This window comes from Chlorocebus sabaeus, chromosome 1 (assembly GCF_047675955.1).
Source record: "Chlorocebus sabaeus isolate Y175 chromosome 1, mChlSab1.0.hap1, whole genome shotgun sequence".
NCBI lineage: Eukaryota > Metazoa > Chordata > Mammalia > Primates > Cercopithecidae > Chlorocebus > Chlorocebus sabaeus.
Genome location: NC_132904.1, coordinates 79,875,762 through 79,901,873, shown reverse-complemented (window position 1 = coordinate 79,901,873; position 26,112 = coordinate 79,875,762). Strand labels below are relative to the sequence as shown.

The window sequence follows — 26,112 nt, the reverse complement described above, 5'->3', positions numbered from 1 at the left end:
TCTTCGACAAAATCAACAAAAACAAGCAATACAGAAAGCATTCCCTATTCAATAAATGGTGGTGGGATAACTGGCTAGCCACACGCAGAAGAAAGAAACTGGACCTCCCTACCTCTCACCATATACAAAAATTAAGCCGGATTAAAGATTTAAAAGACCTCAAACTATAAAACTCCTAGAAAAAAACTAGGAAATACCCTTCTTGACATAGGCTTTGGCAAAGAATTTATAGCTAAGTCCCCAACAGCAATTACAACAAAAATAAAAACTGACAAGTGGGACCTAATTAAACTAAAGAGCTTCTGCACAGCAAAAGACACTATCAACAGAGTAAACAGATAGCCTACAGAATGGAAGAAAATATTTGCAAACTAGGCATCTGACAAAGGTCTAACATCCAGAATCTACAATGAATTTAAACAAATCAAGAAGTAAAAAACAATCCAATTAAAAAATGAGCAAAGGACATGAACACACACTTCTCAAGAGAAGACATACAAATAGCCAACAAAAGTGAAAAAATCCTCAACACCACTAATCATTAGAGAAATGCAAATCAAAACTACAATGAGATGCCATCTCACACCCATCAGAATGGCAATTATTAAGAAAAAAAAATCCACATATGGGTTAGGCTGTGAAGAAAAGGGAACGCTTATACTCTGTTGATGGGAATGCAAACTAGTTCAGCCACTATGGAAAGCAGTTTGGAGATTTCTCAAAGAACTTAAAATACAACTACCATTCAACCCAGCAATCCCACTACTGGGTATATACCCGAATGAAAATAATTCATTCCATCAAAAAGACACAGAGCTGGGCACCGCGGCTCATGCCTGTAATCCCAGCACTTGGGAGGCCTAGGCGGGTGGATAGTTTGAGCCCAGGAGTTCTGGACCAGCCTGGGCAACACGGCAAGTCCCCATCTCTACAAAACATACAAAAATTAGCCAGTTGTGGTAGCGCACACCTGTAGTCACAGCTACTTGAAGGCTGAGGCAGGAGGATCAGTTAACCCAGGAAGTTGAGGCGGCAGTGAGCCATGCACAACTGCACTCCAGCCTGGGAGACGCAGCGAAACCCTGTCTCAAGACAAAAAAAAAAAAAAGAACACATGGAATTGTGTGTTCATTGTGGTGCCATTCACGATAGCAAGGACATGAAATCAACCTAAGTGCCCATCAACAGTGGACTGGATAAAGAAAATGTGGCACATATACACCACGGAATATTATGCAGCCATACAAATAAGGAAATTATACTCTTTATAGCAACATGGATGGAGCTGGGGGCCATTATCCTATGCAACCTAATACCAAGAACAGAAAACCAAACACACATGTTCTCACTTAGGAGCTAAACATTGACTATATGATGGTAAACATGGAAACAAGAGACACTGAATATCATTAGATGAGGAAAGTGGGAGAGGCACAGAGGGGTATGGGCTGAAGAAGCACCTGTTGAGTACTATGCTTACATCCTGTTGGGATCGTTGGGACCCCAAACCTCGACATACTCTAAGGTTTTGCTTTTTGTTTTTTGAAACTGGTGAGATTAAACTTTTTTTCCCTTTTTTTTTTTTTAGATGGAATCTCTCTCTCTCTGTCGCCCAGGCTGGAGTGCAATGGTGTGATCTCGACTCACTGCAACCTCCGCCTCCAGAGTTCAAGCGATTCTCCTGCCTCAGCCTCCCGAGTAGCTGGGATTACAGGTATGTGCCGCTACGCCTGGCTAATTCTGTATTTTTAATATAGACAGGGTCTCTTCATGTTGGTCAGGTTGGTCTCGAACTCCCGACCTCAGGTGATCCGCCCGCCTCGGCCTCTCACAAGTGCTGGGATTACAGGTGTGAGCCACCACGCCTGGCCATCCTAATGTTTTAAATAGCGATTTATATTTCCTCTTCATGAATTGTCTGTTAAAGCACTTGTGGGCGGAAATTAAGTTTTGTTCTTCTTTCAGTGTGCTTCGGGCCTTAGAAATGGTGTTTGTTACGTAGCTCTCACAAAGCTTTGAATACATATAGAAACCTAGCCGTAATTGTTTAGAATCTTGCGAGAAGAAGCCACTGCAACCGCACAACTGTGTGCCATTTTAGGATTTACCGAGAATATTCATGAGTATTGGTGCATTTTAATACAACTACTGTGCATTGTTGCTTTCAGCATTTCACTATGCGGAGCAAAGTCTTGAGTGAGGTCTGGGAAGGATAAATGGTGAAAATTTAAGGAATTTCTCGCAGAAACGGAGGAATTCATCTTCCCTAAAGAAAGGATGTATCGACTAAAATTAGTTGGTCCTCCCGTGCACCAGACGGCGAAGCAGCGGGATGTGACGCTACCCGGTAAGTGAGCGACTCGCTGGACTACACTTCCCAGAAGGTTTCTTTGGCCTCCGCACTACGCAATCACCCAGAATGCTCAGCGGCCCAGAACTTCAGGTCCCAGACTGCTGTGCGGCTAAATACGACTCCATCTCCCCCGACCCAAGCGCTTAATGGCCGCTGGCAATCTTGGGGGAGCCAGCTGTTGGACTATGCCCCGCTGCCAAGAAACAGACGCCATAAGGTTCTCCGACAAGATCCCGCTTTCCTAAGACGGTAAAGGCGTTCACAGGTCGGGAAGGGGCGGTGGGAGTAGCGGGACAGCGCTGAGCATTGCTCGTGAACTGTGGGTCGGCCTGCGAAGAGGCCCAGTTTCGTGGCACCACTGTGGCGCCCGCACTGGAAGGTGGTCTTGTGACAGAGCGAAAACTACAATTCCCAGCATTCCTGCGGTGCCAGAACTACCTTGCCCGAAAGCCTGTGCGAGATTTACCCCCGTCTTCCGCCTCCCGCCCGCCGGAAAACTCTGAGGCCATGAATAGTCGCCAGGCTTGGCGGCTCTTGCTCTCCCAAGGCAGAGGGGATCGTTGGGTTTCAAGCCCCCGCGGGCATTTCTCGCCGGCCCTGCGGAGAGGTGAGGCAAGGCGTCGTGTCATAGATGTCTGAGTGCTCTCTAGGGAGACTGTGCCCGTGGGTCGCGCCTGCTCGAATGAACGCGCCTGCTCGAGCGCGAGCGAACGGGAAGAGAAGGTGCCACGCCCTCCTCCCCGATTCACGCCTTGTGCTGGCGACACAGCTGCCTGCTGCCCCGACTTGCCCAGCTCGCCCCAAGGGGCGAGGACTGAGGAAATCAGTGCCTTTCTGTTCTTAAAGCGAACCTTTGAAGGCCAGGGCTTCGCGCCCGGCTTCTTTCTCAGCCCTTGTTTCCCTTTTTTTGGTGACAAGAGGCTAGTAATCTGGTAGGTTTGTCTGGAGGCAGCGTAAGGTAATCTGTGCTTGAGGTTGTCCTGATTTCTTTTGTGGCCTGATCTTTAGGTTTTGTTTTTTTAGGTGCTGGCCTCGAGCCCAAGTTTTTGGTAGACAGCTTCGTAAATTTCAGGTCACGTCTGCCTTATTCTCGCTGGAATTCTCAGTACTTTTCAGTCACATTGTAGACTTTGGGGAAAAAAGTGAATACTGGAACCTACAAGTTTCCAACCGGTTGGCACCCCTGTTAACAGGGTGTCCTGAAGACATCTAACTTTATTCCGAGAAACGTTTCTAGGGCTAGGTTTTTCTTGTTGTCGTTTTTTACCCCGTTTTTAAACTTCTCTCATAGTTTTTAAACCGTTTTAAGGTTGTCCACAAAATAGGCGAATAGGCACCTCTTATCAACCTTAGCATTCTCTGTTCACCTTCTTGAATCTTCAGCGCCAGGTACACTGAGCCAGTCGGTACCCAAACACTTCCACGCTGTTATTTATGCTCCATATTGTTACTTGTGCTGTTTTGCTCATTGTTTAATTTTAATCCACACCAGTAACAGCTGCAGTCAAAACTGCAGTTGTTGATCATCCGTCTGTAAGATTGCTTTTTAGCTGCCAGGGTCATTCACAATGTCTCTTTTGTTAGGTATTTGGGTGTTTAGCATACATACACATTATTATGGATTTTACAAAAAGGAGGTAGCACTTTTGAATTCCAGGAAATCATCCAACTTTCATCTTTGTTGACTTTTACAGGTGTGCTTTACATATCCAAATGAAAACAAAATTAAATGTTTTTAGAGAATGAACTTTGAAGTGCATATCATAATGCGAAATACATGACCATAAGTAAATGTTAATGTTTTATGTAAGTTTTCCCACTTGAGTCTGAGTGTTCTTGGAGAAACTTTAAATCTCTTCTTACAACTAGTAGGATTTGTGTCCTTCCTCACTAAACAAATATTGAATGTTTATTGTGTACAAGTAGTCTAAACTTGCCTAATAATGTCAATAATCAGGGGATTTGAAAACCTTGACCTCTGACCAATGGAAGGACCTTAGTTATTATGATGCAACTAGTGTAGCACGTTAGTAGACCAGCAAGTAAGATTATATGCTGTAATGCCTGTTCTTTTGCGTTCCTGACAGAAAAGTAACTGACTATACACTGAAGTGTTTCAGCTGTAAAATTAGCAGTAAATTCATATAAAACTTGCAACTTAAATTTAGTGGGACAACATTTTACATATTTGTTTGTTTGTTTCAAAAGTAAAATTTGACCTTTTCCAGCAAAGAGGAGCTTGGTGCAAGATAGGCCAGAGTTCCAATCCGCAATCTATGACTTAGTAGTTTTGCCAAACTGGTTAAACCTTTAAACCCTTGAGTTTGTATCTCACTATTACAAACAAACAAATCTGCAAGATATAGCTATCAAAGAATCAAAAGTAGTAACAATGAAAGGAAAGGTTTGGAGTTTTGTACAGATGTTTAAGCCTGTACAAAACTTTTCAAGCTATTAAGGATCTGTTGTTCCACTATGAGCTTGAAACACTGATTCTGGGCACTTCATTTCCCCTACCTATTAATATGGCTGCGAAGACTTATTTTTTTATTATTTTTTTTTTTTTTTGAGACAGGGTCTCTGTCACTCAGTCTCGTGTGCCTTGGTGCCATCTCGGCTCACTGCAACCTCTGCCTCCCAGGCTCAGGTGATCCTCCCACTTCAGCCTCTCAAGTAGCTGGGACTACAGGCACATGCCACCGTGCCCAGCTAGTTTTTGTAATTTTTGTAGGGACAGGATCTTGCCATGTTGCCCAGGCTGATCTCGAACTCCTGGGCTCAAGCGATCCGCCTGCCTTGGCTTCCCAACTGCTAGGATTACAGGCATGAGCCACTGCACCTGGCCTGTAAAGACATTCTTAATGAGCGCTTATGCATTGAACTGCTCATGACCAGTTGGAATAGTGATTATGAAACCCTACTATGAATATCCAATGGTTTTTCCAGTTGCTTATGGCTTCCAAAGTGGAGTGAAACCCAAAGTTCTACTGCCAGTGGGTGTCGATACCTACCTCATAGGATTGGGAGGACTAAGCAAAATATTATGTGAATATCTTAGCACATTTAAGGAATAATGTTTTACATATCCTTCTGCATTCTCAGCTCTCCTTAGCCCCATAATAAATAGAAGCCAAGAGAATAGCAAAGGCAGCCCGTGCCTAGATTTTGCTGATTTCATTCATCCTGTCTGGATAACTTCTTTAATATTTAATGTAGCTGTACCATCATCCAAATAGCCATTCTCGATCCTTTATTCTCAAGGAGGGCCAAATGCGTCTCCTTGGTATTATTCATCATTGTGTATATATAATGCCAAGCACAGTGCCTTTCATTCAGCAAGTATCTTTGGAGCATCCAGATTTGTGTAGGCATTGGGGATTCAGTAGTGAGCAAGAACAAATGTGGTCCCTGCTCTCAAGAACTGTATAGTTTAGTGCAGGGGTTGACAAACTTTTTCTGTAAAGAGCCCAATAAATATTTCAGGCTTTGTAGGCTGTAAGGTCAGTCACAACTATTTGCTTTGCCATTGTAGCATGAAAGTAGCCATAGATTAATCCATAAATGAATGAGCTGTGTTCTAATAAAACTATCTAGTTCTAATGAATACAACTAGAAAAATAGGTGGTGGTAGTCTACAGGCTATAGTTGGCTGACCGCTGGTCTCTTGGGGAGACAACTGAGAGTCACATAAATGTGTAAATTGTGAGAGGGTTTGCAAAAGAATCCTATGCAGTACTGTGAAAAACCATCACAAGAGAGACATAACCCAAAGGACTCGTCAGGCTTTCCAGAGGAAGAAACATTCAGACTGAGCTCTGAAGGATAAACATGAGCAGGCAAAGAAAAAGAGAGCTTTCTGAACAGGGCAGGGGCTGGGCAAAGGCCCTGAGAAGGTAAAGCACATGGCATGTTTGTGGAATTAAAATCAAAGAGCCCTTGAAAGCAGAGGACCAGAGAGAGCATAGCAGAACATGAGACAAGCTACACCCTACAAAGATTTATTGGCTTGTTAAGGTATTTGGTCTCTATCCCAAATTTAGTAGGAAGCTGCTCTTTGTGCAAGGTATTCAGAGTGTTTGTTGACTAAGTCAGAGGAACTGTACTAATCCGCCTAGCTATGAGACCATAAGATCTCAGACTAATTACATACAGACAGTCCTCAACTTAAGATAGTTTAACTTAAAATTTTTCGACTTTATCATGGTGCAAAAACAGTATGCATTCAGTAGAAACTGTACTTTGAATTTTGATCCTTTCCTAATCTAACAATAATGCATTGGCAGGGGCAGCAAGCCGCAGCTCCCCCAGTTAGCCATGGATCACAAGGGCAAATAACTAATACTTAGTATTGCCAGGGTTTTTTGGGTTTTGCTTTTGCATCCCATAATGTTTACAAAATGCCCATTTGGGTGTCTACATGAAATATTCAACGCTTTATTGTAAAATAGGTTTTGTGTTAGATGATTTTGGCCAACTATAGGCTAATGTAAGTGTTCTTGGTGTGCTTGAGGTGAGCCCAGCTAAGCTGTGATGTTCAGCAGGTTAGGTGTATTAAATGCATTTTCAGCTCAGGATATTTTCAATTTATGATGGATTTAATGGGACATAACCCTTTTATAAGCTGAGGAGCATCCATACTTAGCCCTGAGCCTCAATTTACCTCATCCATAAAATGAGAATTTTAAGGATGGGGTAATAGATGTGAAAACAGTAAAATATTATATAAATGTTACTACTGATTTTTTTTTCTAAATCCAAATAAACTTCTAATCAGGGATATGTAACTAAGAGTACCATCACTACTCCTAATGCAGTTGTTATTGAAATTACTGAAATCTGCCCCTCTTTCCTCTAATTTTTCTTTTTCTCTCCTACCTTAGGTCTGATATTTACACACAAAGCCATGTTTCTTTACCCTACTAGATGACATTTAAGTGAAAAAGATTACTGACCGGTGTACCAATATGTGTGTTTTAAAAAATTGCTCCACTTTTATTTACAGCTACTTGCTTTTATCGCTTCAGTTAAATAGAATTTTTTGGAGTATTTTAATAAATCTTTTATCATTTGAATTTAGAGTTTATTGTTAGGTTTTTTTAAAAAAACAATATCTCTTTCTTGCCTTCTAGTCTATAAAATCAGTGAGAACATCATTAATGTCTGGTTTTGCTTATCATTTTACCCCTGTGCCTGGCACAAGTTCTAGCACTCAATAAATATTCATTAGACTAGAAGGATATAAATAAGGAATCACATTTGTCCTACACAGTACTGGTGGAAAAATAATGCCTGAAGTTGCCGTCTTTTTTTTTTCTTTTTTTTTTTTTTGAGACAGAGCCTCGCTCTGTTGCCCAGGCTGGAGTGCAGTGGCGTGATCTCAGCTCACTGCAAGCTCCACCTCCCAGGTTCACGCCATTCTCCTGCCTCAGCCTCCCTAGTAGCTGGGACTACAGGCGCCTGCCACCATGCCTGGCTAATTTTTTTGTATTTTTAGTAGAGACGGGGTTTCACCATGTTAGCCAGGATAGTCTCCATCTCCTGACCTCGTAATCCCCTGACCTTGGCCTCCCAAAGTGCTGGGATTACAGGTGTGAGCCACCGCACCCGGCCTGCAGTCTTTTAAATATCTAGATATTTTAAGTGGCTTAGGATAAATAAGAGAGACAGCATGGAGTGTAAGATTTGGAGTCAGAAGAATCTGAGTCTGAATCCTAATTCTACCATTGGCTCTGTAAAGGTAACTCCTTTACCTTTCCTAGAAGTTGTTTATGGGCAGAGTACCTTATAATAAATTCATCAGCAATATACAGAAAAGGTCTTTATTGTGTCTAGGTTAAAACTTGGAGAATTTATTGAAATAGGACAAGAAGGGTTATTTCAGAAATGAGAATTTTTTCTTAGGGTTCTTATGTTGATACCAGTAAATATGCCCATGATTTCAAATCAAATTCATTGATTGAATCAACAGTAAAACTTTGTGGCCCAACTATGTGCCAAAGCACTGTTCTAGGTGCTAAAGATACAGTAGTGAAAACCACAGTCAAAGCATCATGGAACTTCCATTCTGATCCAGAGATACAAACAGCAAACAAGATAATTTCATATTGGAGCTGAGAACTATGTAGGAAATAAACTGTGGATATATAAGTGAGTGGGAGTATGGAAAGCTACTTTAAACAGAGATGTAAGTGTAAAAAATTTTCATAGCTCTTGAAAGACTGAGCACAGAGAAGAATTGTGTAGTTTCTGCTTTACAGTAAGTAGAGCTGAGGTGGTGATATCCAAAGCATTTGATGTGTTTTATTACAAGTTTATACTAACTCTTAACATTCCTGAATACCAAAGGAGGGAAAAGAAACATTTATTGAATGTTTAGTATGTACAGAAAAAAGTCAGACACTTTTCAGATAAAAGAGAGGCTCAGAGGAGTCAATTAACTTGGGTGAGATGACAAAACTAGAAGAGCTGGAACTATATCATAAATGGATGGGGAAAATGCTTTGTAAGCTAAAGTAGGAAACCTTTATCAGTTACTATAAGAGAAAAAAAATGTCTTCTCTTTTCAGACTTCTTCACCACCACAACCAAGGAGGGATATGATAGGCGGCCAGTGGATATAACTCCTTTAGAACAAAGGAAATTAACTTTTGATACCCATGCATTGGTTCAGGACTTGGAAACTCATGGTGAGAAACATGGATACCTCCTGAAAGAAAATTAATAGCACTCATAATAATTGCCTAGTCAAGACAGTATCACTGTTATGAACAATTAAGAGTAACTATTTAAATAGATCATCCAATGAAATATTTTATAGTCACTAAAAATGATACTATTTGAGAAATATTTACTGATACGAGGAATGTTCAAGATATGTTAATTGAAAAAAGCATTGAAATATGTACAGAATGATTTCAATTAAGTGAAAAAGAAACTAGTTTCTAGGCTAATACTAAAGTCCATGTGGAAGTAGAAATGTTTGAGATTAAAAAATCAGAAAATAAGCACAAAAAAATTACCTGATATCAAAACAGTAATTTAAATTATGTGATATTAAAGGAATAGACTAATAGAACAAAAATGGTATTCAGAGACACAGACATGAATTTAATGTGATGAAGGCATTACAAATTAGGGAAAGGAAGGACTATTTAATAAATGAGATAATAAATGACTAGCCACTGGGAAAAAATATATTAGATCACCTTACTGAAAACTAAATTTCAGATAGATGAAAAGCTAAATAAATGTAAAAGAATAAGCAGTTTTATAGAAAAAAGGGGGCAAATGCTATAAACAAGCATAACACAGAAAAATAAATATAAATAACAAAAAGTATATGTAATGCTTAACCTCTCTACCAACCAAGGAAATGCAAATTTAAGTAACATTAAAATAACAATGTAATACAATTTTTTTTGCCAATTACTCAAAATAAAAAGTCATATCTAGTGTTAATGTAGATGTGGGGAGATACAGAATGGGAATTAAAATTGTAGAGTACTTTTGGAGAGTAATTTAGCATTATCTGTCAATTTTTAAATTGTAACCATTATTTTAAAAAGAGTATAACAATTTAAATGTTGAGGAGTTACTCTCGCTGTTTATTTTGATAAGGATATACACTTTAAAATACCTATTTGCTGCCTACAGGATTTGACAAAGCACAAGCAGAAACAATTGTATCAGCATTAACTACTTTATCAAATGTCAGCCTGGATACTATCTATAAAGAGATGGTCACTCAAGCTCAACAGGTAATACACTGATTACTACCGCTTCTGATACTTTCATTAGACAGTCATTTCATAACTACGTCTCTGTCTACCTAGTGACCTTCCAAACACGCTCGTATCTTCCTTGTTCTCTCTAAAGGGACCACACACACACACAAAAACACTGAATAAAGTCAATATTTAGAGAGACTGAATAGTTAGAATAGTTGTAATAATGTTGTGGTAACAGAGATGGTATTTTGCCAAATCTTTGATGGGATGAGATCATTATATTGTGTTATTCATGAGTGGTGGTAGATTGTTAGTGAAACAACTTTTTCCCTCAAGAAAGCTCACCACAGAAGAGCTAATCTTTCTATATATTAAGTATGTTTTATTGCTGCTATACATACATATTGTTAATTTTCACAGACATAGCTGGAAAGGACTTACATGGCTGAGAAGGACTTTATAAATTCCCTAAGATGCCTTAATTTGACTGAATATAAAAATCCTAAAGTCAAATATAAGAATTTAACATGTAAGAGGCACAATGCTGTGTATTTTTCATATATTATTTAATCTCTAACAACCTTGGAAGTAAGCAGAATTCTATTTGGCCACTGAAGACAGGCTTAGAGAGACTGAGCAGTTTACAGGAGTTTTCACTGTGGTGATATGGACAAAAAGCAATAATTTTACATAAAGGACTGAATAAATGAACTTAACTAGAATAATTTCATACTTGATATGAAACTAAGTCAGCTAGCAGGATGGGGGGGAAGAAAATAAAGTAATAAAGTCTTCTTATTCTGAGAATTTGATTATATTGTGATTCTGATTCAAATCTTAATATTCTCTGATGGCTCCATAGTAGTTACAAAAATCACACTTTTAATATATTTGGCTACTTAACAATGGATTATGTCTTTACATTTAAAGTTGTTAAAGATGGACACCTGTGCAGTTTTGTAGGCTTTTTGAGTCTGTATTTAAAGGAAGAATGAGGTAAAAAGAAGCTCTTAAGAGCCCCATTAAGGCCGGGTGTAGTGGCTCACGCTTGTAATCCCAGCACTTTGGGAGGCTGAGGTAAGCAGATGACTTTAGGTCAGAAGTTCTAGGCCAACATGGCAAAACCCTGTCTCTACTAAAAATACAAAAAAAAATTAGCCACACATGATGGTGGGTGCCTGTGGTCCAAGCTACTCGGGAGGCTAAGGCATGAGAATTGCTCGAACCCAGGAAGCTGCAGTGAGCCAAGATCATGCCAGTACACTCCAGCCTGAGTGACCGAGCAAGGCTCTGTCTCAAGAAAGCCACAATACAATCCCTTATTTTCAGGTTCAGACTCCACAAGTATGAAGTCTGTAATTAGCTTTCCAACTTTTGCCTATATAATAGGCAAAAATCTCAGTAATAAGAAGACATTATTTTTAATGTCATATAATTCCTTTATAGTGATATTTGGGGCAAACAGGACTGCCAGCCCCTAGAGGCCACATCTGTGTGACTTCTGAATTAATTCTCATAAATATGTCAAGCAGAATTGAATAAAATGAACAACCCTCCTGAGTAATATATGAGGGTTAGAAAAGGCAGGAGTCAGCAATGTCTGTTGTACACAGTTAAAAGCTTTTATATAAGAAGTCCAAACTTCCTCCACATTAATACATTAGCATTAGACTATCGTGCTTCAGTCATTAGATCTCTGTCCCATCGGTAATAATAATAGTTAACATTTCAGTGATAACCATATGCCAAGTACTATCTTAAGCATTATACATACATAATCTCATTTAATCCTCAGAACAACTCTTTAAGGTGTACCAGGTACTGTAACTATTTCCATTTTACCAATGAGGAGACCAGAGAAGTTAAATGACTTGCTAGCATCTCACAGTAAATGGCAGAGTTTGGATTCAAAGCTCGACAGCCTGACTCCAGAACTCATACTGTTTTTCTGGGGGGCTTTCTTGTTTTATTTCTAAACTGTTATACAGAGTCCTTAATAAGGTTATACCTCATCTGCTTTTTCTTTTGGTAAAGGATAGATAAATTAGCAAGCTACATGATTTTAAGAAGTGTAGTGCTACAGGTTGAATATCCCTTATCTGAAATGCTTGAGACCAGAAGTGTTTCAGATTTCAGATTTTTTATTTTGGAATATTTCCTTTACACTTACCAGTTGCACATCCCAAATCTGAAATCCAAAATACTCCAATGCACATTTCCTTTGAGTGTCATGTCGGCACTCAAAAAGTTGCGGATTTTGGATATCGGATTTTTGGATTAGGGATATTCAACCTGTAACAGTTATATTTTCTTTGTAAGATTGTCTTAAATCATTTCTACAAAATTGTCCTCCCTAACGAAGCAAAAGCTTATAGATCTATCAGGTAAATGCTACCTTTTCTTTCACATATTCTTTGTAGTGCCAAATATAGGGAAGATACCCAGGAATTTAAACAAAATTGGTTATGTTGTGCTGACAAAGGGCAATTATTTTAACTACATATCTATTTTGTTTTACTACCTGACTTCTGAGTCGTATCCAATACCATGGAATTTTCCAGTGGTAGAAAATCTCAAAATCAAAGTAATAAGAGAGAAAACCCTTTCCATTTGGTTATTCTAAAAACAAAAACAAAACATTATTGTTTTGAGGAACTCTTAGGATCTAAGGAAGCATTTTATTGAGATTCTTTTCATTCAAAGACTTACACATTTCTCTCCCCTAGGAAATACCTTTTTCTTCCTTGAATCTCTTTCTTTTCATATTGATATTTCAGATATGTAAGTTTCATATTTACTTAACCAGTCAGCATTATACCTTTTGGCATGTTAACAAATTCATTTAAATTTCATGAAAAACAATTCCATAAATAAAAGATGGCTTTCTGTGGATCACTAGGTTATTTTTTTTTTGTTTTCTAGGAAATAACAGTACAGCAGCTAATGGCTCATTTGGATTCTATCAGGAAAGACATGGTCATCCTAGAGAAAAGTGAATTCGCAAATCTGAGAGCAGAGAATGAGGTGATGCAAATTTTAATTTATTACTCATAACTGATCTCATAATAAGCATCCTACTTAGTGAATAAGTTAATAAGACCAAGTAATAATTCCACGTGGTTAGTAAACAATAAGTTTTTAGATTTAAAAAATACTATTTGTTTAACCATACCTAGTCTTTTTCTATATAAATCATAGTGCTTTGCATACTGAGGAGAATAAGAGTTACATTTTATACATATAAAACCACATAAAACAAAATCTTTGAGCTATATATATAAAATTTCTATATAATGGTTTCAGAGCTGAGAGTAATGTGGCATTTTCTATTTTATTTAATCCTGTACTAAATGTCTTTGTGACTTAAGAGAAAAGTGTATTTCTGTAATTAAGTCAGAATTTTAAGTTATGTTATCCACTGTAGCTTTTTAAATTTAGAAAATCAAGTATAAGACAAAAACAAATGCATTTTGCTCATAAGAATTATTTTCTGAATACAGTGGCTTACTAGTTTCTTTTGAAGATTTTTTTCCTTATCAATTGTGTATTAGAAATCCATAGATTGTCCAAATTTTGGTAATCTAGGGTTTCAGATTTTTTTAATCATAATATAGACTTGGTTTAATGCTAATTACATGTGATCTTTCCTGTACCTAGAAAATGAAAATTGAATTAGACCAAGTTAAGCAACAACTAATGGTAAGTGAATTTTTTTTCTAGCTGTTAATTTCAGAACAAATATTCATTATAAGATCATTTTTTAAATATCTTTATTTTCTTTAAAGCATGAAACCAGTCGAATCAGAGCAGATAATAAACTGGATATCAACCTAGAAAGGAGCAGAGTAACAGATATGGTATTGTGCTTTTAAATGTACTTTCTTGGTTACTTACTCCTTTTTAATTTTAGTCTTTTTTTTTTTTTTAACTTCCTGCTGCTTCATATCCTATAGTTTACAGATCAAGAAAAGCAACTTATGGAAACAACTACAGAATTTACAAAAACGGTAAGGTAATATGTAAAAATGTCTCTTTTGTACAGTTCTTGTGCCTTGTATAACTGCTTTTATGTGTACCAGTTTATAAGTTTGGACTTTTAAAAACTAGCCCTGTAGAATCTCTGGCTTCCTCATAACTATTATAGTTAGCCAGCACTTCCAGGGAACCTGGCACCAAGTAGATCGTCATCCATGAGCCATGACCTTGAAGTAAGATCAAGCTTTCCACATAGTGTGCCTTTTTAAACTAAATTACTTCTATAATAGAAAATAACTATTTTTTGGGCTAGGCACAGTAGCTCACACCTGTTAATCCTGCACTTTGGGAGGCTGAGGCAGGAGTTCAAGACCAGTCTGGGAAATAGAGCAAGACCCTGTCTCCAAAAAAACAAAAAAAAAAAAAAGGAAAATAACTATTTTTTAAAAGACAGAGATTCACTATTGGTATTTCATAATTGGTACTTAAATGAGTGCCTAGGTTCAGTTAAATAATTATCTTAAGGTTTTAAAAAAGCTATATATTAATAATGTATAAACACTCATATTTAGTGTTTATTAATGTGCCAGATACCATTTTACATGCTTTACTTATATCTGTTACATCTGTTAATTAACTTAATATTCATATCAGTTTGTGTGATGTAGGCACTATTATTCCCATTTAAACAATTTGGAAAATGAAGCACAGAGGGGTTAAGGTCCCACAGTTAATAAGTGGTGTCACTAGGGAAAGAACCTGGATTCTAAATCCCTAACTTGGAAGTACTGCTCTCCTTCTCAGTAATCCTACAATGTAATCATGACTTCATCTCTGTGGCTTGAGTAAAACCCAGCTTTCTGACTCAGCTTTGTCCTTTTCTTAAAAGTTCAAAGCCATTTGTCCACATTCTAACAGAAAATATGTCACTCTTGCTTATAATTTAATAGAAGAGAAGGTCACATTTGTTCTTTCAAAGATCTTACTGTCTTCCCTTACTTCTTGGCCAGATAAAGGAGACAAGCAATGAAATCATCTTATATATTTAGGTATCAAATATGTTGTTATGAGGTTTTTAGAATATGCCCAGTATGTGATACTCCTAAAAGATGATCTCCAAATATGAAAGTAGAAGGAATGTAATTCGTCAGTTTATAGTGTTTTTTTATAATTTTTTTTTGATACTTTAAGTTCTAGGGTACATGTGCACAACATGCAAGTTTCATATATAGGTATACATGTGCCATGTTGGTTTGCTACACCCATCAACTCATCATTTACCTTAAGTATTTCTCCTAACGCTATCCCTCCCTCAACCCCTCACCCCCCAACAGGCCCCACTGTGTAATGTTCCTGTATGCAAGTGATCTCATTGTTCATTTCCCACCTATGAGTGAGAACTTGTGGTGTTTGGTTTTCTGTCCTCGTGATAGTTCGTTGAGAATGATGGTTTCCAGCTTCATCTGTGGCCCTGCAAAGGATGTGAACTCATCCTTTTTTATGGCTGCATAGTATTCCATGGTGTTTATGTGCCACATTTTCTTAAACCAGTCTGTCATTGATGGACATTTGGGTTGGTTCCAAGTCTTTGCTATTGTGAATAGTGCCACAGTAAACATATGTGTGCATGTGTCTTTATAGTAGCATGATTTATAATCCTTTGGGTATATACCCAGTGATGGGATGGCTGGGTCAAATGGTATTTCTAGTTCTAGATCCTTGAGGAATCACCACACTGTCTTCCACAATGGTTGAACTAGTTTATAGTCCCACCAACAGTGTAAAAGTGTTCCTATTTCTCCACATCCTCTCCAGCACCTGTTGTTTCCTGACTTTTTAATGACTGCCATTCTAACTGGCGTGAGATGATATCTCATTGTGGTTTTGATTTGCATGTCTCTGATGGCCAGTGATGATGAGCATTTTTTCATGTGTCTGTTGGCTACATAGATGTCTTCTTTTGTGAAGTGTCTGTTCATGTCCTTTGCCCACTTTTTGATGGGGTTGTTCTTTTCTTGTAAATTTGTTTGAGTTCTTTGTAGATTCTGGATATTAGCCCTTTGTCAGAAGGGTAGATTGCAAAAATTTTCTTCCATTCTGTAGGTTGCGTGTTCACTCTGATGGTAGTTTCTTTTGCTGTGCAGAAGCTCTTTAGTTTAATTAGATCCCATTTGTCAATTTTGGCTTTTGTTGCCATTGCTTTTAGTGTTTTAGACATGAAGTCCTTGCCCATGCCTATGTCCTAAATGGTATTGCCTAGGTTTTCTTCTAGGGTTTTTATGGTTTTAGGTCTAATATTTAACTCTCTAATCCATCTTGAATTAATTTTTGTATAAGGTGTAAGAAAGGGATCCAGTTTCAGCTTTCTACATATGGCTAGCCAGTTTCCCAACACCATTTATTAAATAGGGAATCCTTTCCCCATTTCTTGTTTTTGTCAGGTTTGTCAAAGATCAGGTGGTTGTAGAAGCATGGTGTTATTTCTGAGGCCTCTGTTCTGTTCCATTGGTCTGTATCTCTGTTTTGGTACCAGTACCATGCTGTTTTGGTTACTGTAGCCTTGTAGTATAGTTTGAAGTCAGGTAGCGTGTTGCCTCCAGCTTTCTTCTTTTTGCTTAGGATTGTATTGGCAATGCGGGCTCTTTTTTGGTTCTATATGAACTTTAAAGTAGTTTTTTCCAATTCTGTGAAGAAAGTCATTGGTAGCTTGATGGGGATGGCACTGAATCTATAAATTACTTTGGGCGGTATGGCCATTTTCATGATATTGATTCTTCCTATCCATGAGCATGGAATATTCTTCCATTTGTTTGTATCCTCTTTTATTTCGTTGAGCAGTGGTTTATAGTTCTCCTTGAAGAGGTCCTTCATATCCTTTGTAAGTTGAATTCTAGGTATTTTATTCTCTTTGTAGCAATTGTGTATGGGAGTTCTTCACTCATGATTTGGCTCTCTGTCTGTTATTGGTGTATAAGAATGCTTGTGATTTTTGCACATTGATTTTGTATCCTGAGACTTTGCTGAAGTTGTTTAGTTTAAGGAGATTTTGGGCTGAGACAATGGGGTTTTCTAAATATACAATCCTGTCATCTGCAAACAGGGACAGTTCGACTTCCTCTTTTCTTAATTGAATACCCTTATTTCTTTCTCTTGCCTGATTGATCTGATTGGCCCAGCCAGAACTTCCAACACTATGTGGAATAGGAGTGGAGAGAGAGGGCATCCTTGTCTTGTGCTAGTTTTCAAAGGGAATGCTTCCAGTTTTTGCCCATTCGGTGTGATACTGGCTGGGGGTTTGCATAAATAGCTATTATTATTTTGAGATACATCCCATCAATACCTAGTTTATTGAGAGTTTTTAGCATGAAGGGCTGTTGAATTTTGTCAAAGGCCTTTTCTGCATCTGTTGAGATAATCACGTAGTTTTTGTTTTTGGTTCTGTTTATGTGATGGATTACGTTTATTGATTTGCGTATGTTGAACCACCCTTGCATCCCAGGGATGAAGCCGACATAATGGTGGTGGATAAGCTTTTTGATGTGCTGCTGGATTCAGTTTGCCAGTATTTTATTGAAGATTTTCGCATCAATGTTCATCACAGATACTGCTCTAAAATTCTTTTTTTGTTGTGTCTCTGCCAGGCTTTGGTATCAGGATGATGTCAGTCTCATAAAATGAGTTAGGGGGGATTCCCTTTTTCTGTTGATTGGAATAGTTTCAGAAGGAAACTATTTTGTACAGCTCCTCTTTGTGCCTCTGGTAGAATTCAGCTGTGAATCTGTCTGGTCCTGGACTTTTTTTGGTTGGTCGGCCATTAATTATTGCCTTAATTTCAGAGCTTCTTATTGGTCTATTCAGGGATTCAACTTCTTCCTGGTTTAGACTTGGGAGGGTGTATGTGTCCAGGAATTTATCTATTTCTTTAGGTTTTCTAGTTTATTTGCATAGAGGTGTTTATAGTATTCTCTGATGGTAGTTTGTATTTCTGTGGGGCTGGTGGTGATATCCCCTTTATCATTTTTTATTGCGTCTATTTGATTCTTCTTTCTTTTCTTCTTTATTAGTCTTGCCAGCAGTCTATCAATTTTGTTGATCTCTTCAAAAAACCAGCTCCTGGATTCATTGATTTTTTGAAGGGTTTTTTGTGTCTCTATCTCCTTCAGTTCTGCTCTGATCTTAGTTATTTCTTGCCTTCTGCTGGCTTTTGAATGTATTTGCTCTTGCTTCTCTAGTTCTTTCAATTGTGATGTTAGGGTGTCAATTTTAGATCTTTCCTGCTTTCTCCTGTGGGCATTTAGTGCTATAAATTTCCCTCTATACACTGCTTTAAATGTGTCCCAGAGATTTTGGTATGTTGTATCTTTGTTCTCATTGGTTTCAAAGAACATCTTTATTTCTACCTTCACTTCATTATGTACCCAGTAGTCATTCAGGAGCAGGTTGTTCAGTTTCCATGTAGTTGAGCGGTTTTGAGTGAGTTTCTTAATCCTGAGTTCTGATTTGATTGCACTGTGGTCTGAGAGACAGTTTGTTGTGATTTCTGTTCTAAGTCTCTAAGGACTTGCGTTATGAATCTGGGTTCTCTTGTATTGGGTGCATATATATTTAGGATAGTCAGCTCTTCTTGTTGAATTGATCCCTTTACCATAATAATGGCCTTCTTTGTCTCTTTTGATCTTTGTTGATTTAAAGTCTGTTTTATCAGAGACTAGGATTGCAACCCCTCCTTTTTTTTTCTTTCCATTTGCTTGGTAGATATTCCTCCATCACTTTATTTTGAGTCTGTGTGCGTCTTTGCATGTGAGATCGGTCTCCTGAATACAGCATACTGATGAGTCTTGACGCTATCCAATTTGCCAGTCTGTGTCTTTTAATTGGGGGCATTTAGTCCATTTACATTTAAGGTTAATATTGTTATGTGTGAATTTGATCCTGTCATTATGATGTTAGCTGGTTATTTTGCCCATTAATTGATGCCCTTTCTTCCTAGCATCAGTGTTTTTTACAATTTGGCATGTTTTTGCAGTGGCTGGTACCGGTTGTTTCTTTCCATGTTTAGTGCTTCCTTCAGGAGCTCTTGTAAGGCAGGCCTGGTGGTGACAAAATCTCTCAGCATTTCCTTGTCTGTAAAGGATTTTATTTCTCTTTCACTTATAAAACTTAGTTTGGCTGGATATGAAATTCTGGGTTGAAAATTCTTTTCTTTAAGAATGTTGAATATTGGCCCCCACTCTCTTCTTGCTTTTAGAGTTTCTGCCGAGAAATCCACTGTTAGTCTGATGGGCTTCCCTTTGTGCGTAACTTGACCTTCCTTTCTGGTTGCCCTTAACACACTTTTTCCTTCATTTCAACCTTTGTGAATCTGACAATTATGTATCTTGGGGTTGCTCTTCTCGAGGAGTATCTTTGTGATGTTCTCTGTATTTCCTGAATTTGAATGTTGGCCTCCCTTGCTAGGTTGGGGAAGTTCTCCTGGATAATATCCTGAAGAGTGTTTTCCAACTTGGTTCCATTCTTCCCATCACTTTCAGGTACACCAATCAAACGTATATTTGGTCTTTTCACAGACTCGCATATTTCTTGGAGGCTTTGTTCATTTCTTTTTACTCTTTTTTCTCTCACCTTGTATTCTCACTTTTTTTCATTCATTTGATCTTCAATCACTGATACCCTTTCTTCCACTTGATCAAATTGGCTATTGAAGCTTGGGCATGCATCACAAAGTTCTGGTGCCATGGTTTTCAGCTCCATCAGGTCATTTAAGGTCTTCTCTATGCTGTTTATTTTAATTAGCCATTCATAATCTTTTTTCAAGGTTTTTAGCTTCCTTGCGATGGGTTCAAACATCTTCCTTTAGCTTGGAGAAGTTTGTTATTACCGACCTTCTGAAGCCTGCTTCTGTCAACTCGTCAAAGTCATTCTCCATCCAGCTTTGTTCCATTGTTGGCAAGGAACTGCAATCCTTTGGAGGAGAAGAGGCGCTCTGATTTTTACAATTTTCAGCTTTTCTGCTCTGGTTTCCTCCCATCTTTGTTGTTTTATCTACCTTTGGTCTTTGATGTTGGTGACCTATAGATAGGGTTTTGGTGTGGATGACCTTTTTGTTGATGCTGATGCTATTCCTTTCTGTTTGTTTTCCCTCTAACAGTCAGGTCCCTCAGCTGCAGGTCTGTTGGAGTTTGCTGGGGGTCCACTCCAGACCCTGTTTACCTGGGTATCACCAGCAGCAGCTGCAGAACAGCAAATATTGCTGCCTGATCCTTCCTCTGGAAGCTTCGTCCCAGAGGGGCAGCCACCTATATGAGGTGTCTTTCAACCTCTACTGGAAGATGTCTCCCAGTTAGGCTACACGGGGGTCAGGGACCCACTTGAAGAGGCAGTCTGTGCATTCTCAGAGCTCAAACGCAGTGCTGGGAGAGCCACTGCTCTCTTCAGAGCTGTCAGAGACATTTAAGTCTGCAGAAGTTATCTGCTGCCTTTTGTTCAGCTATGCCCTGCCCACAGAGGTGGAATCTAGAGACAGTAGGCCTTGTTGAGCTGTGGTGGGCTCCGCCCAGTTCGAGCTCCCCAGCCGCTTTACCTACTCAAGCCTCAGCAATGGCGGACACCCCTCCTCCAGCCAGGCTGCCGCCTCACAAGTTCCATGTCAGACTGTTGCGCTAGCAGTGAGCAAGGCTCCGTGGGAATGGGACCTGCTGAGCAAGGCGCAGGAGAGAATCTCCTTGTCTGCTGGTTGCTAAGACCTTGGGAAAAGCACAGTATTTGGGCGGGAGTGTCCCATTTTTCCAGGTAGTCTGTCATGGCTTCCCTTGGCTAGGAAAGGGAAATCCCCTGACCCTTTGCGCTTCCTGGGTAAGGCAACACCCTGTCTTCCTTCAGTTCACCCTCTGTGGGCCGTACCCACTGTCCAACCAGTCCCAATGAGATGAACCAGGTACCTCAGTTGGAAATGCAGAAATCACCCATCATCATCTGTGTCAATCACGCTGAGAGCTGCAGACCGCAGCTGTTGCTTTTTGGCCATCTTGGAATGCTTAAAATTTTTTTATACCACTTTGCTTTTACTGTTTCCCCAACTAAGACTTTTGTATAAGTGAGCATTTCTAATGTAAATGCTTTTGTCCATTTAATACAAAGGAACAAAATTAAGTTCTCTTATTTATTCTTGTTTACTACAGGATACTCAAACCAAAAGTATTATTTCAGAGACCAGTAATAAAATTGACGCTGAAATTGCTTCCTTGAAAACACTGATGGAGTCTAACAAACTTGAGACAATTCGTTATCTTGCAGGTAAGACTGTCAGAGAAAGAAATTGCCGCCATCTCATTTTCCTGTTAGTTCCTACCTACCAAGGTAACTGAGCAGGCACAGGAGAAAAAGGAGGAGCTATAAAACACGGCTCCTTTATTGCTTGGTCCCCTCTAGTGCTTAAAGAAGGTTCTAGTCTCAGGATATTTTTTGGATTATTGGGTTTTTTAATACTTCTAATTTTTATTATAGTAGATTCCAAATTAGACACAGCCAAAGGAAGGAACATATAGGGTGTAGTATGGGACAGTTCTAAATGTTAAGCTGCTTTCGTCCTCACAGATAGATGTGTTACCCTTCAGAATATAAGTTTAGCAGGCAATTCTGCAGCTTACTAATAGAAAAAGCATGTGGATATAAAAGAAATATATAAACACAAGCACAAAAATGATAGAAGGATAAACTCTGTATTCCACAGTGAAAAAACAAAATGAAAATTTTCTTTGTATTGCTTATATTCTTCCATAAAGATTGAATGAGGTTAGAGAAAAAAGATAAAAAAAGTAGATATAAGCCCATTAAAAACCTGGAGGAGGGGGAGATGACCTTACCTTAAATCAACTGATTCAGCACAGATACTACTCCAAAATTAGATTATTTGTCACATACTGAGCTCCTCAAGTACCATTTGACCTGACCCAATTACAGGGCCCAGCCCAGTGATTTAGAAAGAATGCCCTAGTCAACTATTACTTGTCTTTTTTCTTTCCTTTTATAAAAAGTAATGTATTTTCATTATAAACTATTCACAGAATTCAAAAGCAGTAAAAGTGAAAGCCCCTCCCCATGTATATTTACTATTAGTAGTAAACATTTTCTAGGCTTTTTCTTCTATATATAAACATCTTATATACTTTATAAAAATAATTAGATCACGTATTTTTTATAGTCTACAACTTCTAAAATTTGACCAAATGTCCTATTTCTTTCCACATCAATACACACAGACATCTTTTTATTAGAAAGCACAGTATTCCCTATATGAAAATGCCGCAATTTATATATCCAGTCCTCTATTAACAGGCATTCTCCCTCCAGTTTTTCATTATTAAGGACAATACTGTATTGAACAGCCATATATATGTGTTACATTTGAGTAAATACACACACACACACACATATCTTTGTACCCCCATGCTAGTATTTCTATATAACAACTTACTATGTACATTTAAATTTTGGGGTCAAAAAGATATGCACATTTAAAATGTTTGATATTAACAAATTGCTGTCTAAAAGAAAACTGCTGGTTTATACTCTTAGTCATTTTCTGGGCAGTCACCACTGATGTTGAGGTGCCAGCAGGGTTGAAGATGGAGCCCCCAGCCATCAGCTGAACCATGGAAGGGGCACAAGTAAAACAGCCTACCTACAAGCATAATTGGAATCAGAACTTACTGTTTACATCTGTGAATGTGTGCCTCAATTTCTCATACCAGCTTTCTCCATAAGTTGGAAACATTAGCACCTAGACTCTTTCATCATTCCACTTTTAACTAATCAGGAGAGATTGCCCTCTTTGCTTAGTTCCAATTTGTGAAATCCTCAGAAAGAAGTCTGAATGGTTCATCTTGGGTCAGACACCACCTTTTGTTCCAGAACACTGCCACCAAGGAATAATAGCAGTTTCCATTTAATCTATGTAAATAATGTGGCAGATTTTGCTCTTGGCAGATAAATAATGAAAGCTAATGTTTACAGAGTGCTTAAAATGTACCAGGCACATGCTCACCTAAGCATTTTACATATATGTAGAATGTCTCCCTAGACAGGGTATAGAGGATAAACAGCAAACTTAAATAATTTGGAGATGGCTCCATAGTTACTACAACAACAGCCATGAGAAATAAAAGCTGAAATAACAGCAGCAAGACATGAGAGAGAAACTTACATGCAGTAACGATTGTATACTCTACTGAAGGAACAAAGTACCTCCCACCTCACAATAAGTAAGTGTTCATTTGGTTATCTAAAACTTAATTTATCAGCTGTTGAATCAGCAGAGGATGTAACCACTTAGATAGCACTATGTGACTCAAATAGATGACAGATTGAGTTTTTCAGGTGTCACAGTATATAATAAGGATAACAAATTTTTTGTGTTTTTATTAAAAGAAAAAAAAAACGGCATTGGAGTCAAGTACACTTAGTCTTTTTTTTTTTTTTTTTTTTTGAGATGGCGTCTCACTCTATTGTCCAGGCTGGAATGCAGTGGTGCGATCTCAGCTCACTGCAACCTCCGCCTCCCAGGTTCATGCCATTCTCCTGCCTCAGCCTCCCAAGTAGCTGGGACTACATGTGCCCGCCACCATGCCCAGCTAATTTTTTTTTTTGTATTTTTAGTAGAGACGGGGTTTCACCGTGTTAGCCAGGATGATCTCGATCTCCTGACCTCGAGATCTGCCTGCCTCGGCCTCCCAAAGTGCTGGGATTACAGGCGTGAGCCACCGTGCCCAGCCAAAATATACTTAGTCTTAAATCCTGCCTCCACTATTTGCTAGCGATATAACTGGGTATATTACCTCATCTGTACAACAGGGATAATACCACCAATCTCATGGTTACTGTGTAATTGCTCAGTGTACTAGCATACTACCCGAAACGTGGCAAATAGTAGCAGGATCAAATGGGAGAATATATAATTGCCCAGTGACAGTAAGACTAGAAACTTTGTGTTATTACTTCTCAAATGTCCTTCTCTGTATTTCTTAGAGATGCCTAATCCCATTTATTAAAACTGAGACAATGATCTTATCATTAACCAAGTTTCAGTAAATAGTAGGATCAAATGGGATGGTGTACAAATGGGTTTATACATTATGAATAACTTTACTTTGAAAGGCTAATTTCTTGTGTCTTTATTCATAAAAGTTTTCTCTTCATCTCTAACTTGTTTGTTTTTAAAATTCATTCATTGGTATTTTAAACAAACTGGAAACTAGGGAGTCCCTAAAGGCCACACAAAGACTTACCTTCTCAAAGCTGGGTAAAACTGAATTTTTTTTTAATCCAAAATTATGTAACATAAAGTACAGGTAGTATATTAACTATTTTAAAAACCTGATGCTGCTTCTGCCTTTTCTTCTACCTCATTGAGTTTAAAGAGTTTTTATTAAGATTTTTTTTAAGAATTATGAGAAATTATTTTAAAATGCACTGAAAAGGCAATTAAAATTCTCTTCTCATAGATATATGTATATTTTACTAGCCTAACTACATAATTTTTAATACAAGAAAGATTTCATTTATCATGAGATCTGAAATTAGAGCTTATAATTATTTATAGTAGTCAATAATGCTAATGTTAATGATTTTAAATACAGTTTATATGTTGTAAATGACATATAATTTACATTTGAATATACAGGTACTTTTAAGAATTGGGCATTAATGCTGTCCTTAAGAATGTCTTTCATCCTAAATTTTCTACGGAATAAAAAACAGGATAGAAAATTGCTTGGATTTCCTGTTTTTTGCTCCTCACTTAAAGATAACATTATTCTCGTTAGCTCTGCAAAATAATACAAATACAAGACCTATAACATAGTTTCTTCTTTTCACAGCTTCGGTGTTTACTTGCCTGGCAATAGCATTGGGATTTTATAGATTCTGGAAGTAGTAGTAATGCTCATACTGCCATGGCTGTTGGCTTCTTAGAACACCAAACCAGGAGAGATTTACTTTGAACATTGTCAGTTGCAGCAAAAATTTACTACACAAGATTATTCAAAGTATATATGGACTAAAAGAGGAATATTTTAGAAAGAGATATTTTGTCTTTATTGTGTGTGTCTTTAGTATATTGAAAAGCTGTCATTCAGACCTGGTTTGAGATGGAAGAGCATTTCGTCCTTTTTGATAGTTCATAGAAATCGAACCAGAGTTTTCTTGTGTTTGCTTGAACAATTGTGTAAATCATACAGGATTTTGTTGGTATTGGTTGAATATTTGAAAACTATTCCCTAGCCTACATATTTATTACTGAATTAACTTTCCTGATAACCATTGCATAATTACATTTTTTTTATAAAATAAAAGATTATTACAGCAAAGTTGTGTGGGTTTTAAAAGTGACTTACCATATAGTTGGAGATTGATTTCTTTTTGGTAATGAACTAAAACAATAAATTTTAAAATGATTGATAGGCCAGGCACGGTGGCTCACACCGGTAATCTCAGCACTTTGGGAGGCTGAGGCAGGCGGATCACTTGAGGTCAGGTGTTCTAGACCAGCCTGGCCAACATGGTGAAACCCTGTCTCTACTGAAAATACAAAAATTGGCCAGATGTGGTGGTGCACGCCTGTAATCCCAGCTACTTGGGAGGGTGAGGCAGGAGAATTGCTTGAACCTGGGAGGAGGAGGTTGCAGTGAGCTGAGATAGCGCCACTGCACTCCAGCCTGGGTGACAGAGCAAGACTCCATTTCATAAATAAATGTGTGCTTTAGTGCAAATGTACACCACTTAATATGAAATCTGTAGAGTTGCTAAATATTGAGCTCTGATTATTACATGTATTTTTAAAATATTTGATACTGAAAAACCAGTTTATCCCTGCTTCTTAATCTAGTTTAAGTTAACCCATCTTAAATTTATTACATAAAACAAAGCTTTCCTTAATGACTTAAATTCAGCAAACATTTATTGATATCTAGTACCTACTCTCAAGAAACTCATAGGAAAATTTAAATTCTAGTTTTGTTATTAGATATATATTTTTTCTTACAAAGTAATATCTATTAGTAA

General features: G+C 38.0%; 2 protein-coding genes across 12 annotated transcripts in view; one reads left to right on the top strand and one right to left on the bottom strand.

Moving 5' to 3' along the window:
• The window catches only part of ANKRD42 (ankyrin repeat domain 42), a 203,194-nt gene that overhangs the window by 93,409 nt on the left and 83,673 nt on the right, over nt 1–26,112 (bottom strand). Inside the window, exon 13 of one of the 6 annotated variants that reach the window (XM_008020331.3) lies at nt 8,952–9,059. The exons of the other annotated variants lie outside the window; for them this stretch is intronic. Within the exon in view, the coding sequence (XP_008018522.2) occupies nt 9,035–9,059 (25 nt within the window). The 3' untranslated portion in view covers nt 8,952–9,034. Of the gene's footprint in view, nt 1–8,951; nt 9,060–26,112 lie in introns of those variants that run through there. 6 annotated transcript variants of the gene reach the window in all.
• CCDC90B (coiled-coil domain containing 90B) overlaps nt 2,609–26,112 on the top strand; it is a 69,429-nt gene continuing 45,925 nt past the window's right edge. For 2 of the 6 annotated variants that reach the window (XM_008020324.3, XM_073019889.1), the window contains exons 1-8: nt 2,609–2,960; nt 8,920–9,039; nt 10,007–10,110; nt 13,003–13,104; nt 13,738–13,779; nt 13,866–13,937; nt 14,034–14,087; nt 21,234–21,348. In XM_008020324.3, coding sequence (XP_008018515.2) covers nt 2,861–2,960; nt 8,920–9,039; nt 10,007–10,110; nt 13,003–13,104; nt 13,738–13,779; nt 13,866–13,937; nt 14,034–14,087; nt 21,234–21,348 — 709 coding nt within the window. In that variant the 5' untranslated portion in view covers nt 2,609–2,860. Of the gene's footprint in view, nt 2,961–8,919; nt 9,040–10,006; nt 10,111–13,002; nt 13,105–13,737; nt 13,780–13,865; nt 13,938–14,033; nt 14,088–21,233; nt 21,349–23,121; nt 23,316–24,929; nt 25,419–26,112 lie in introns of those variants that run through there. The other 4 variants (XR_012094259.1, XR_012094258.1, XM_008020326.3 and 1 more) reach the window with 4 other exon arrangements.